Source organism: Papio anubis, chromosome 1 (genome assembly GCF_008728515.1).
Source record: "Papio anubis isolate 15944 chromosome 1, Panubis1.0, whole genome shotgun sequence".
Lineage (NCBI taxonomy): Eukaryota > Metazoa > Chordata > Mammalia > Primates > Cercopithecidae > Papio > Papio anubis.
In genome coordinates, this window is record NC_044976.1 from 82,230,286 (window position 1) to 82,246,486 (window position 16,201).

At 32.4% G+C, this 16,201-nt stretch overlaps 1 protein-coding gene across 9 annotated transcripts in view; it reads right to left on the reverse strand.

The window, feature by feature from the left end:
* Window positions 1-1,024: 1,024 nt before the first annotated feature.
* TTLL7 (tubulin tyrosine ligase like 7) overlaps window positions 1,025-16,201 on the reverse strand; it is a 138,864-nt gene continuing 123,687 nt past the window's right edge. For 5 of the 9 annotated variants that reach the window (XM_021933368.2, XM_031650288.1, XM_017954605.3 and 2 more), the window contains one exon: window positions 1,025-6,060. In XM_021933368.2, the coding sequence (XP_021789060.1) occupies window positions 5,940-6,060 (121 nt within the window). In that variant the 3' untranslated portion in view covers window positions 1,025-5,939. Of the gene's footprint in view, window positions 6,061-7,481; window positions 7,568-13,188; window positions 16,111-16,201 lie in introns of those variants that run through there. The other 4 variants (XM_031650290.1, XM_031650297.1, XR_004176004.1 and 1 more) reach the window with 4 other exon arrangements.

Sequence of the window (16,201 nt, forward strand, 5' to 3'; positions counted from 1 at the left end):
TACTGAAAGTAGAGAAACATCTTCCAATTTTTATACTGTTTCCAAATTTGCCTGACCATGGTGATGGGCATCGTTGTCACTATACTGTATACATACCTGATGAATAACCATTAAAAGATAACTCTCTCCAAGTTAAGGATTATGTTATTCTCTACAAAAGAACCAAATGCTTATTTTGTTTTTAAGGTACTATATAGTTTTCTAACACTTGAAATTATTCCAAGATTATTTTGTAATTTAAAAAAGTTTTTCATTCAATTAAAGATGAAATTATATATATAATTAAAATTATTTGATAAAATAGGGAGATAGCAAACTACCCACATTGGCCTCATCTTTAGCAGTCATTGAAAGAAATAAATTCAACTTTCAAAGCCTTTATAGAATATTTTAACTTTATAAAAATAATGAATTTTTAAAAATACATGTTTAAGAGTCAACCATTATACCATTTGGTTGTCAGTTCCAAAAAGCAAGGCATACATGCATTAACATTCTGATTTCCTAAATTTTTATCCAAAGTGCATCTTTTTTTAAAGGAAAACTATTCTAGATACGTTATACATAATTATCCTGAAGAACAATGGCATAAATGGCAATATGATATGCTTATTTTTGAGGCTTAGTATTCTAAGTTTTGACAATAACAAGATTGTAAATTACTGAAAAAAAATGAACTTCATAGCTGAGATGCTGACATAATTCTAATCAGATTAGTAATACTTTTGCTATAATCCATGATGCTAGATACAAAAATGTCATTTCTAAGTTTTAGAACAGTTGGCCTTCTAGTTAACTATGAGAGGAGTTGACACAAATTATGTTGACTTGACCTGACTTTAATAGCAGGTAGTTATCCCCATAGTGCGATTGCTGTCTGTAAACAGTAAAAATTACTGTAAAAATATATCTCATCAGTCTGAAATCTTAATTGGGAGCCAATCTCTTCTATTACACAAAGCCATTTGTGTGTGTGTGTGTGTGTGTGTGTGTAAAACAGAAATAAGCATTTGATGACATATTGTAGCTTTCTTAGGTTAAACTTTTTTTATTATAGTAACATATCAGAGTAATTGAAATAACTTCACCATACAGATATCACATGCTGGAGCATGACAATGCAACGCTAATTGCACACTGTATTGACATTTCAAGCATATTTTCTGTAACATTTGCATTCATATACAGGTAGTAAAGCACATGGGGATAATTTGAGTCATGATTCATGTTAGCAAATGTATGGCTTTCAAGCTAATCCTCATACCCAGAATCTGCAGCAAAACCATCAATATTCAGATGCTGTAGCATGTACATTAGTTATTATATGAAATGATTAGCTCAGGACCCAAGAATTGCTGTTAGCCTTTGAAACAGAAATATCAGTGTTATCTCATTACTTTTGTAAGGTAAGCCTTATTACTAATTTAGGAACTATTGGTCCATTGATTATAGCTGTAGATAATACAGCACAGTTAATGTAGAATGTGTAACTTGAGTAATTTTCCCTCAATATACAATACATCCCTTTATGATGAGGCCCCAAAAGCACCAAAAAATGGCAGCAATCTCCAAGTGTGCAGTAAATTTTAATATACCAATTTTGGTTGCAAGACTTATTTGTAGCCATGTAACTTGCTTTATATGGATCCAGACAATAAATGTTTTTTTAGGCATAGAGACTTCAACCTGGTTCTTAAAAATAATCTCAGCAGACAAACTGAACTTGATGCAACAACATATTTTATGTTTTATTATTGCTGAGGCAAAACCACACCACCATAAAATGCAATGAAAACCAATGTTTAAAAGGCAGGATTTCTCTTTTCTTGAGGCTTTGTTAATACAAAGATCAAAATTTCACCTTTGAACTAAAAAAGAAATAAAGAAAGAATAGGCAGTGTAAGTGACAAAATTGTCATCATGAATATATTTCTAAATTTTTATTTGTAAGTCAACATTAGACCAAAATATTTAGATAACTAATATGGCCCTTGAAAACTTAAATTTCTTGAGAGAAAAGCAAATTTTCAAAAAATCATCAGGTCATAAGAACACAATTAATTGTACAGGTATACGTTTTATTATTTAACCCCTATGACCATGTAAACTAAGACTCAAAGTTTAAATTAGCATTACAGAAAAGGAAAGGAAAGTCTTCTGTCACTCTTGAGGTATTTACTATTTTTCAAAGAATATACATTTAAGAATGAATCAATGTTTTATAGAAAATCAAATAATGGCATTTCTGCAGCTATCAATTTTTTGATACTTTTGAAAAAGTCGAGTAATGTATATGTTTAGATCTAAATAAATTTTTTTAAACTATTAGTACTTTGACATGCTAAAGAAGAAAGTATTTGGATTAATTATTAAAACATCTGAAATTTCAAGTTAGATACAAAACTCCATACTCATATATTTTACAAATTAAAAAGACACTTAAAATGAAATCTTTTTATTGATGTCTAGAAGCTACTATTATCTAGTTGGGTGTAACTATTAGATGAAAAGAAGTTTAGGTTTCTTCATTTGGGTTTGCTTTAGTTTTAGGGAGGAAGAAATAGTTGAAACTGTTTGTGTATTTAGACATAATTTTGACATATGATAAAATTCGTATAGATCTTTGCATCTTACAGAAAACCAAGGACATTCAACCATGTTCTAGGCAGAGTTACCATTGCCATTTCCATATTTGATCCTGTTACAACTTCATTTTTACATTTTTAAGGTAAATGCAATGCTACTAAAATAAAAATTTGTTGCTAGTAAAATTAATCAAAATATGAATAACAGTAGTTCCTTCAATATAATAGAGCAAATGGTAACTAATCTACAATGCTGAATTATTCAAGTAAAAACTAATTTGCAGTCTCAGACTACGTTTGTAGGTGATGATTTAAAATAAAAAAGGTTGTTTCTTAGACAATTCTAGAAATTATTCAAATATTGCACAGTTCTAGAAAGCATTTCAATCTTAGATTTACTGAATGAGCAGGGATATGTTTTTCTACAGCAGAATGAAAATATGCTTTCATTGTAAGTAAACCCAGTTCCCCTATTAAAAACCTCTGATAAGATTAAAGTTTTTGGAGTTTTCAGATAAAGCTATTTTCTCTCCTAGAAAAGGGAGTCACACCTGTACTATCACTTATGCTGATGTTTTAACCTATGAATAAAAATTTATAATAAAAACTGGGGAATATTTTACACCTCTAAATCATTTCCATGGCTTCTCGAGACTTCCATGGTTTATTGTTGTGTCTTCTCTTCTTAGTTGCTCATTAGGGAATAGCACTACAGCAGACACAGTACATAGCATACCAGGTAGTATATATAAATAATGAACACAAGGCTTTTATTCACAACTTCATCATATCAAAATACATCAGTCTAAATAGGCAAATGAAGGCAATAAAATTGTAATGCTCAAAGTAAGTCCAGACATAAGTAGCTAGAGAAATGAAATTTATTTGTTGAAATCAATTTGTGGGGTACTTCCACACATTTAAATTTACTCAGTTTTAAAATTGTGTGTGTATGTGTGTGTGTGTTTTCTGGGAAGAGTATTTCTCCTAGTGATGGGCATTCTTATTTTTTGTTTTAAATAAAGATTTTGCTCTGGTACAAAAGTTGCAAAGCACACACTCCAGCAAATTAAGTAATTATTTGTGATTTAAGATAATGCAAATGAGTGGCCAACAAACTGGGCTGTTATCATATATCAGACACTTAAAGTTATATATATATTTTTTGTGGCCATATGAATTTAAAAGAAAAATGAACTCCATGAAAAGACTTATTACTTGTTGATCATTCTTATGGATCATTCGGTAATATCTCAATTTTTGCATTATTTTTTCTAAAAAAATCCATAACATATTTAAGAATTCACAAAATGGAGTCATAAACAGTGTAGTCACTGTAATTTCCTTCATTCTGATACCCTTATCCTCTTCTTCCACAATAGCAAATTATTCTTTGGGACGCATGCAGAGAGGAAAGGTATCTACCAAATGTGGATGTTAGGTAGTAATAAAGAATCAAGTAGCTAGCAGTAATTTAGGAAACAAATAAATTATTTCAGCCTAAAAAAGACTCAAAAGATGGCTTGGAAAGCAAAATACATCTAACTTATAACTTTAGGTTGCCAATTATTCAGGCTATGAATTAAACCAGGCCAATTTGCCCCTCTCAGTTCTCCTGCTTTGGGGCCACTTCTTGAAATAACTTTTAGAATAGTAAAAGGAGGTAAAACATTCATGAATTTCAAAAATAATTAGCAGCTGGGAGAAAATAAAACTGTTGGGGGAAGAAGTTTAAATACATTCTAAGAAGTGACGGCTGCACTGATGATTTCATTGTCTAAGTAGTACGGCTTATATTTTTATGGAAATCTGAAAGCTCATTCTTGGTTTTAAAAACTGTATTCAAGAAAAGGAAGTAAACTGCTATGAAATTTATGCATAACAACTTTGGACAAGAACACTTCATTCTCTGCTTTGATTTTTTTAACACCCTAAAGGGTACACTGATGACTTGTAATATGTGGTCACTGAAATCCTCTATTCACAGTCCTTTAACTGTTTTCTGTGGTGCAGTGAGAAACTACTGTATTAGACTTTGCAATATAAATTGGTTTCAACCTTGAGAGATTTATAAAAATAAGTTTGTCTCATTATCCTATAACACTAAAATGAGTGAAACGTGTCAGCTCTTCTACTTCTGCGAAACAGGAGAAATTGTATTTAACCATGTTAAACCCATCAAAGTTATACTTTCCAAATAAAAATGAGTGGTGTAAGACATAAAAGCCATATAGAAAGATTTTACCATCATTTTCTGTTCCTTTATGTGATTCTCTATGAAAAGTAAAAATGAAAGCTAGTTTACATTTTATTTTTAACCCATTGGATTGTCTTCCATTTTATTTATTTATTTTTATCTTTTTATTTATTTATTTATTTACGTTTTTGAGATGGAGTTTCACTCTTGTCGCCCAGGCTGGAGTGCAATGGCATGATCTCAGCTCACTGCAACCTCTGCCTCCTGGGTTCAGGTGATTCTCCTGTCTCAGCCTCCCATGTAGGTAGGATCACAGGCGCTTGCCACCACGCCCAGCTAATTTTTGTATTTTTAGTAGAGATGGGGTTTCGCCATGTTGGCCAGGCTAGTCTCAAACTCCTGACCTCAGGTGATCCACCCACCTCAGCCTCCCAAAGTGCTGGGATTACAGGCATAAGCCACCCTGCCCGGCCTATCTTCCATTTTAGACCATAATATGATCTCACCAGATCCTTACTGAAAATGTACATTATTACAAGTAGCTAAATTTCCACATAGAGGAATAAAAAGGTTAGAGAATCAGGTTATGACTTTTCTAGTACTTTAGTGTGCTATGTTAATGATAAACCCGTTTTAAATTTCTTAATCTTATCATCAAGCAACACCAGGCTTCTAAATCTTTTTGTTTCATTTAAAATGGCTACTATATATGAGAATTTTTAAGGTATTATACTAAAACCCTTTTTCAGGTCAAAAGGCATGTTATCTAGAAAATAATTTAACACTGTAATTGGATCCTCAAGATCAATTTGTTTTATATACTCTGCAGCAAAAATAACATTTCTAGTAGGAAGGAATTAATTATAAACCTAGCAAGTTCTAGACATTCACGTATTTGTGTAAACAATTTTAACATGGTTTATTACATTTCCAGAAAGGTTAAGTCTTATATTCCATTTTCTGCTAATTCTTATTTCATATATTATTTAATATAATAAATATATGTTATTTGGGTGCATATGTGCATATATTTTCACACATATATATGTCTTATATACATAAAACAGCACTTAATGGTCATGTTCTTTGCATGTTCAATTTCAGGGGAAAAAATGAATTGCTGTTATGTATAACCAATGGCGATCTTCCTTTTTGTTTCACAAATGGCCATATCTGGATGTAAACAAAACATTGGAGCGAGTCATTCCAGGTGAATTGTACTTCAAGTTGTAGGTTGGTGTTCTCAAGAAGAATTGGGTACTCCCTGGTAGTAAATACCTAAAAACGATAGTTAACAAATTAGATTTTTACAAGCAAATTATAACTAACTCACTAAAGGGTTATGTGGTTAGCAATTTACGTATTCTATATGAGAAATGTTACTGTAACAAAAATGCAATTCATATAAAAAGATTTCCTCCCCCAGACTGTAGGAAAGAAGGAGAGAAGAGCTAAATATAGATGCAATATATGACGTTAGCATCCCAAGACATCCCATAAAGAGCCATTGTACTCAAATACTGTGAAACTGTTTATGTGGCTAATGTTAATTTAGAATTCATCATCAGTCCTTGTAAGTAATATGTGGGGCCAAATATTTTTTTAAAACATGTGATTTGAGAATTTGACTAGCCACATTAACAATAATTGTTTGTTTTGAGGGAGGCAGAACCACTGATTGTAATTTAATAATAGATCATTGATGTATTATTACTATAGGTAACCTAATAGAAAACGTTAAAGATTAACATTCCTAATTAGAATATAAATTTTATATTCTTTGACCATAGAGTGCTCATGATTACAGAATATCAAAAACAATCAGCTGGACGCAGTGGCTCACACCTGTAATCCCAGCACTTTGGGAGGCTGAGACAGGCGGATCATCTGGGGTTGGGAGTTCAAGACGAGCCTGACCAACATAGAGAAACCCCATCTCTACTAAAAATACAAAATTAGCCAGGCATGGTGGCAGATGCCTGTAATCCCAGCTACTTGAGAGGCTGAGGCCAGGGAATCGCTTGAACCTGGGGGCCGAGGTTGCGGTGAGCTGAGATCGTGCCATTGCACTCCAGCCTGGGGGACAAGAGTGAGACTTCGTCTCCCAAAAAAAAAAAAAAAAAAAAATCATGATTACAGGTTGCATGTAACCCTTGCAGCCAAATGTATTTCAAAATATGTGATTTTTTTCAGATTTTAGAAAGATAATATGGTGATTTATATATACTATATTATATAGTAATATTTATATTACTATATAACACCTCCATCAGAGCCTTAGAGCAGCATCTTGTAAACAAACCATTACATTTCTGTAGTAAAATGTATTAATATTCACAATAAATCAGATAAAGACTACAAATAACTTCATGTCAATTCAGGTCAGATTTGGCAGCAGAGGGGTTACTTTTTCTTTTTTTTGAGATGCAGTCTGGTTCTGTCACCCAGGCTGGAGTGCAATGGCGTGATCTCGGCTCATTGCAACTTCTGCCTCTGAGTTCACGCGATTCTCCTGCCTCAGCCTCCCAAGTAGCTGGGATTACAGGCATGTGCCACCACACCTGACTAATTTTTTTCTTTGTATTTTTAATAGAGATGGGTTTCACCATGTTAGCCAGGATGGTCTCAAATGAGTTATGTTTTGTTTTTGAGTTTTCAAAGTTTTGGAAATTAAATATTGCAAGTAAGAGATTGTGCACCTGTAGAATCTGTTTTCCTGTGAAAAATCTTGACTAGCATTAGGCCAGTCCAATCTATATGTCCAGAGAGAAATGGCCAAGGAAATCTATATAAACAAATGCAAACAACGCTATTCAAAATATAAGTCCTAGTAATGATGAGAAGGAAATGCTATAAAATCAGGATAAAGATACTTATGAGGAATATCTAAGAGCAGAAGCAGCAATATACAGAGATTTGTAATTAGTCATGGGAAATAAACAGTGGGACGGTATCAAATCATTTATTTTCTTCACTTGACATCAGAATTCTCCAGGGATAGTATCATACTCCCACAGATACATGATAAACAGAGGACTGAGGGCACAATTAGCTGTCTATTCTATGTTAAATAATATTGATAACTATGATAATTCTATGTGAATGGAAAATTGTATTTATAGTTGTGTTAAATGAATTATGTAGAAAGAAATGTATTATAATCAAACTATATGCAGCATTCAGATTAAAATAGCAGAACTTTCTATAATATCCATAAACATCATTTTATCATGAATTATCTAATAATATCTTCTAAACCTATTACCTAATATCACAAACTATAAATAATTACTCAAATCATTAAGTTAATAGAGCAGTAAAATAACATAAAAGAAACCAAATTAAATCAAAATTGGGTAACAGGTGATGAATAATAAAACAAATGATTTCTCACATCACAGATTATATAAATTACTTTCTTACAATCACTCGGGTAATTTATATGGATTAATTACTATGTCAACAATTGGTGGGGTCATGATGACTGATTCAGTATCTTCTGCCATGAAAAGGCTATCCTTCCTATCTAGGGCAAAGTTGCAAAAGAAAACAAGGTGTTTGATCAAAATCCACTATTTCATAGTAGTTGAGAGTTATTCTACCTTCTACTGAAGATACATTCTGATTATACTGATAATTACACGGTAAACAGTAATGTCTACCAACTTTCTTTCAAAGAATTTCCAAGTAACAGTTACTATTGACATTTCAGTAACATTTACATATTCTTTTGAAATAAAGATCACTATTTTGCACATGAAAAAATAAAAGCACAAAGTCCAGGATCACAACTAACACTCTTTTACTGAACAAATATTTAAATAGTGTTTTCTATGTGCCCAGCACTATTCTAATTGCTTTACAGATACCAACTCATTTAGTTCTCATAACAATTCTATATGGTAGATATTACTGTTAGCTCCATTTTACAGATAAATAAACTTCATGACGCATACAGGGGTCAAACGCCTTGCTCAGGGTCTCCTACCTAGAAAGTGGCAGGGCCAGGATTCAAATGCATACAGGCTAGCTCCAGGAGCAGAGCTCCTAGCAACCATACTATATTGTCATGACAATTCTACATAATTATCATTGTATACTAATTTCAGTTTTAAAACTAATGGGGACAATTATTATACTCATTTTTTCAGAAATGTGAAGTATAAAATAATCTAGAAAATAGAAAGAGATTATATATGCCGCAAACCTAAACTTTTTCATAGAAGAAGAAAAAGATGAAACTTTTTATTCAGACTTGAAAAGAAGTTCGGCATGAACTAAAAACAGCATATAAAATTACATTGGAAGAAACACTTTTCTTCCCTAATGCAAGTGCTGTGGGATATTTTAAAGTGTTGCAGGGAAATACAATGGATTATTTGCCTTAATATCTCCATTAATATGTCTTGGGAAATCCAACACTAGCTGAACATCGAAGATTGTTTTTGAAATGTTCCTTGCAATGAAGATAAATAATTTGATTTTTTTAAAGCAGAAGACTATCCCAAGGAAGTGGGTTTATGGATTAAAGAATTTGTGTAAGGCACTAAAAAATGGGAAAAGTTTAGAGCTTACCTATTTTTCTAGCTTATTATTTACATATGAAAATGGCTAACTCATTGCTAATTCATGCCAAGGAGAAATACCTCAAACTACCCTATTTGTTTCATAGCCTCACTCCTCATCGTCCTCATCCCTAAGGCAGGTGTGCACATCTTTACATAACCATTATATTAAATGCAAACATAGAGCCCGCATTTATGTAATTCCTGATTGATGTAGAATTAGTTTGTCTTTTATATACCAATTTATTGCTGACCGGGAGGATCTCTGGAACATGAAGCATATCAAGACTGGTAGAAATTAACCTTGAAAACATAAGCTACACCCACCTCCTTTTCCTCTTCCTGGAGTTAAGACCAGGACCCCTGATTTCCCCAGAATAATTTTAGGACCTGGTTTGGAAAACCAGGGGTAAATAAAGTCCATCAGAATATTTGTCCTGTCTTTTAAAAATATTTATATTATAGTGAAATATATAACATGAAATGTACTATTAAAAAGTGTTTTTCTTACCATTTTTAATTGTATGATTTAGTGCATTAAGTACATTCACAATGTGTGTAACCATCACCATTAATTTCGGAACTTTTCATCACCTCAAACAGAAACTCCTTACCCTTGAAGTACTAACGCCCCATTTTCCCTTCCTTCCTACCCCTAGTAACATCTATTCTATTTTCTGTCTCTATGAGGCTGCGTATTATACATGCCTCATATAAATGGAATCACAAGATTTGTCCATTTGTGTCTGGCTGTGTAACTTAGCATGTTTTCAAAGGTCATCTACATTGTAGCCTGTATCAGAATTTCAGTCCATACTGTGGCTGAATAATATTCTATTACATGTGTATACCATATTTTATCTCTTCAACTGTAGATGGGCACGGGTTGTTTTCATCTCTTGGCTATTGTCGTATAAATAATGCTTCTGTGAACATTAGTATACAGGTATCTATTTCTTTGTTTTTCATTCTTTTGAGTAAATACCTCAGAGTAGAATTGCTGGGTCATATGGTAATTTTATATTTTTTTTTAGAAACTCTCAAACTGCTTTCCACAACTGCCACACAGTTTTACATTTTTACCAGCAATGCATGAGAAATCCAAGTTCTCCACATCCACATCCTTGCCAACACTTATTACTTGGTACTTTTTTGATAATAGCAATTCTAGTGGATGTGCATTGTCCTGTGGTTTTAACTTCAAGATTTTTGGGGAAAAGCCCCAGTTTCAAATTCTACCTTTGCCACATTTAAATCCAATATGGATTTAGATAAACCTCACTTTTCTCAGCTGTACAAAATTCCAATAGTTTCTGCCATATATGGCTCACAGAGTACGGAGCCAATGAAATAGTGTACATGAATGAAATATTATTTATAATTTATATATTATGAACACTGGCCTCAAAAACAAGAATATCTCTGTTCTTAGATAGATATATCCAACTATCTTAACCTAAGGGCATAAATAATACCATATATTTAACTTGTCTTTTTTTAAACTTTTAAATTATAAAATATAAGGTATTTTAAAAAGTACATAAAACATAAATGTTCAGTTTAATGAGTATCATAAAGTGATTACTTGTCATTACCACCCATGTTAAGTAACTGAACATTCCTAGCATCCCAGAGCCCTGTATTATAGTACCCTCACTCCTCATAAACTTAACCACTATTCTGACCTTTATGGTAATTACTTCCTTGTTTACTACCCAATTATACATTCCTTAAACACTATCATATAATTTTGCCTGTTTTTGATTTTTCAATAAATGGACACAATATATATTCCTTTGTATCTGGTTTATTTTGCTTAATTTTATGTTTGAAACTAACCCTATATGTGTAGGTGCAGTTTGTTCATTTTCAATGTTGTATACTATTCCATCGTATGAGTATTAGAAAAAAATGTGCCCATTCTTTCATGGACATTTGGGTTGTTTCCAATTTTTAGCTATTATGAGTAAATGCTACTATAATCATTCTCGTAAGGGTCTTGTGCACATGTGCACACATCTCTGATAAGAATTTACAGGGAGAGTAGCTGTAAAAAGGGTAGGCTTTAGATGTAATGAGAAACTGCTTGTAAAAGGTACCAACTTTCACTTTACAAGCAGGGTAAGAGAGTTCCTATTACTATATGTTCTCATCAACACTTGTGATGGATACGCAGTGATTTTGAGATTTGGCATTTCCCTGATTATTAATTAGCTTAAACACTTTTTCAAATGTTTATTGGTCCTTGTTTTTCAGTTATCTTCCCCATTTTTCTATTGTGTGGTCTGCTTTTTTCTTATAAATTTGTAGGAGTTTCTATATAATCGTGTAAGAATTTTTTATAGACTATATTGGTTGCAAACACTTACTTCCATCCTGTGGCTTGCTTTTCCACCTCTTAATGGGGCCTTCTGATGAACATATGTTTTTAATTTTAATATAATCTTTTCACTTATTATGAAATTTTTTGGTTCTATTAATCTTTGCATACCTCAAGGTCATGAAAATATTCCCCTGTATTATCTTCTGAAATCTTTATGCAGTTTTACCTTTCACATCTACAAACTAATTTCATCTGGAAATGGTTTTCGTTTATGGTGTAGGTAAAGTTAAGTTTCTTTTTTATTATTTGGAAATACAATTGTCCTAGAACCGTTGTTTAAACAAACTTCCTCTTCCTCTGTCATAAATCAGGTGTACACCACTTTTGTCATAAATCAAGTCTCTAGGTAGGCCTGGGTTGGTATATGGTTTTTCTGAATGGTTCCAATGGTCCATTTGTCCATCCTTTTGCCAATATTATACTATCTTAAATTACTTTAGCTTTATTGTAAGTCTTGAAACACTGTAGTTACTAAATCCTATGATGTTATACTGCTCTATTTCAAGATTGTCTTATTTATTCTTGGTCCTTTGCTTTTCTGTATAGTGACAGAACAAACTTTGGTCAAATTCTTCTCCCCACCAAAAATAAAAAATAAAAATTGGTTGAGATTTATAGTAGAATTACATTGAATTTACAGATGTATGAAATTATTCGAGAAAAATTGACATATCGATAATATTGAATGCAATGATGACTAAGACATACTTTTCCATTTTTCACATTTTCCTGCATAAAGGTCACACACATTTCTTGCTAGATTTATTCCCAAGTATTAGATATTCTTTCATACTTTTGAAAAAATATTTAAAATTTTATATCTCAGATATTTGTTGTTGATAAAGAAAAGTGCAATTGATTTTCTTATATTGACTTTGATTTATATGATTTCATCAAAATTGTTAAATTCACTTTATAATTTATCATAGATTTATTTACATTTGTATGAATACAATCATATCCATTTACTGAGTTTAGTTCTTTCTTTCAAACCTAATGCCTTTTCTTTTTCCTAATATATCCATTTAAATCTATAAATATCCCTATATTACTGATTTAGCCATATTCTACAAGTTTTATTTCTAATATTTTTGTTATCGCTCAGTTCAAAATATTTTTTTATGTCCATTATAATCTCTTATTTGATTCGTGGGTTATTTAAAAGTCTATTTTTTCGGCCGGGTGCGGTGGCTCATGCCTGTAATCCCAGCACTTTGGGAGGCGGAGATGGGTGGATCATGAGGTCAGGAGATCGAGACCATCCTGGCTAACACGGTGAAACCCCGTCTCTACTAAAAATACAAAAAAATTAGCCGGGCATGGTGATGGGCACCTGCAGTCCCAGCTACTCGGGAGGCTGAGGCAGGAGAATGGCGTGAACCTGGGAGGCGGAGCTTGTAGTGAGCCAAGATCGCACCACTGCACTGCAGCCTGGGACACAGAGTCAGACTCTGTCTCAAAAAAAAAAAAAAAAAAGTATATTTTTTGACTTTCCAAAGCATAGATTTGCTGTTTATATTTTTCTGTTGTTTTCCAGCTTAAAGGCATTTGGTCGGAAAAAGTCCTCTGTATAATTTCAATCATCTGAAATTCTGTGAATTTTTTTTTTTTTTTAATTCCACTATATGGTTGATTTGGCAAAATTTCCCATTGTGCCTGGTGTACTGAATTCTGAAGTTAATACATTTACTTCTATATATGACAGTTAAGTCTGTTAATTTTATTGTTAAAATTTTTATATCTTTACTGAGTTTTTTTCTGAGAAATGATTATTAAATCTTCCTCTATGGTTGTAAATTTATGTAAATTTATTTCCTTTTTGTTTCTGTCAACGTTTGCTTTGCAAACCTTCTCATGCATTGTTACTCCTAGGAATCTAGAGTGTTGACAACAGCCACCACCTTTGGCAGGCCCTGAACTCCTATTTTATCCCTTAGGCCCACACGACTGTCAAAAGCACTGCTCAGCACTAACAAATACTCACTAACAGGTACTGGGTTAGCAAGTACTTTCAAGCAAATGTGATATTTTGTACAGCATTTCTAGTTATCATCTGAGGCAGGATTTATCCAAATATTTAATGTTGTATTACCAAAAGCAGAAGTGCTAACTTGGTGGTTTTTAAAAATTTTTTTTTTAGCTATGGAACCCTTTGTGAAATAAGCTTATATGAAAGCTCAGTACACGAAAGGTAGAAACCCAGAAATGTCTCTTCCTTTGGTATGCACATTATTATTTTTTTCTGAGATTGCAAAGTTGAAGGCCACTCTCTTCCATGTAATAGATGCCACATACTCTTTAAATCCTCTTAAGAAATATCCTGTAGATCTTTGGTAAAGATAAACCTGGTCCCTAAACCTGTCTGCTGTTAGCTCTATTTCCTATCTGTTTTAATTTTATAAATAAATTAACCAAAGATGAATCTCCTCATAAATTATTTAGGTATACTTCATAAGTTATTTATATTAGGTACATTTACATTTATTTATAAACATTATAAACATAAATTCATGTTTATATTACCAAGTATACTTCATAAATAAAATGTGTCAATCTATTAATAGATATTAAATGACTTCTACATTTAAGTAAAATGCTAAAGAGTCCGTTTCTTACCTATGAGGAAAATAAATATGGCCACTTTTTACATGTTGTTAAATTAATGTGACGCTGACTTCGGTTTTAATAGCTAGACATTAGGGAGAAATGTTTACTTCTCTTCACTCCTTGTGTTCCAATGTAGAAGAATTTCCACTACTGTGAACTTCCTGGTCTCTTACCAGAACCAAATTATCTGATTTGTGGATTTAAAAGAAGGAAACAGGAATGCTTGGCTCAGCCTCTTTGTCTTTCTGGCTCTGCCTTTCTGCAGAAAGGATGCATCTTTTCTTGCTCTCCTGCCAATGCTAAAAGAACTAGACTTTATGGGCTAGTGACAATGGAAGGTTTGTGTTGATTCTGCTCTGCCTTTGACTGGGTGGATAAGTTGAATTCCAAAATTCAGTATTAGAAAACTCACTTGGCTCACATCTACACCATGTGCCCTAATGTAACTTTTATTAGCAATAGTGCTATAGAGTAACAAAGCAACAGATGATGACCGTATGTCTGACTCTGGTATTTTTCTATCATATGGTTCTGAGCTTGGATAGGAATGAAAATGTATTTACTGACATCTCAAAATGAATATAATCACAATAGTGGGTCATTCTGACCATTTATCAGAAGTCCAGAAGTTAAGATTCCATGGTCAGAAATAATCTCTTTTGACCACCAGCAGGAGAAGAAAATAAAAAAGTCTGAAGCACCTGTAAAGCATACCTTTTTCCTCCAATGTAACCAAGAAGACTCATCCTACTTTGTGTACCCACAAAAGCTACAAGGTCCATCAACAGAAATTAGTTTATGAAATCTAGGATTGTGGGAATTACATTAAAGAGTCTCAGTGAATTCCTTCTTAAACTGAAATTTAAGATTTTCCTGACCATGCTCCCAGAGTATCACCCCTTAACAAGAAGGCTCTTCATTTATATGGTATGATGTCCAAAAAATGGTTATCATTCTTTTAAATCATATAAAAGTATTAATGAAAGTATTAAAAGTTTTATTTCAATAGCTTGCTTCAGTCAAACCATTAAAACTGTAGAATATAACTTTGATATTTAAATTTTTAAAATATTAATGGTCACCTTTACCACTGCTATTATTGTGATCAACCAGCTTCTATTTATAGAAGAGTTAAAAGAGGTTAAATGTCCTGCAACACTACAATGACAGAATCCAAGACAAACAAAAATGTAAAATATTTCTCTTAATACTTTCTATTAAAAATATTCTGAGCCACTCTGCTGATACAGGAAACATTTGTAATAAAGTTATTTTTATTATATTCCCTGAGATTTTTTAAATAGATCAATTTCTAGGTGTTTTCAAGAAAAGAAAATCCAAGCTATAGGGGTTCCATTTTCCTCATTGTTTATTCAACTATTCACTGACTTTTTGACTATCACTTAGGTTTTCAAAGTCATGGCTTAATTTCTTCTATCCTGCATAGTACTACAACTTACAAATACTAAAACTAAAGTTATACATTCATCTTTATTTCTAATGAGAACTACAGTTGTCTTGAGAAATGCTAAAAGGTACTTTCTTTACTCTGTGTGTTTTTACAGTTTAAAAACAATACTGCTTTTCATGCTTTTTGGACAACTATTTTAACTGAATGTTTACGAAACTCATTTTTCAAATAGAACTTGACAAAACTTTACCTGCTACATATTTGGTAATGAAGGGAACAGCAGAGGCAAATTGAACAATAAAAATGAAACCAAAGGTATCTTCCCAACTGTAGTAGGCTCAAGGATAAATGTTGAAATCTCTCTATTAGAGAACAAAAGTTAAATATATTACCACATTTTTGGATGCTCTTGCTCTGGACTTTTGAAAGTGAAGGTATATAAGTCAAATAACT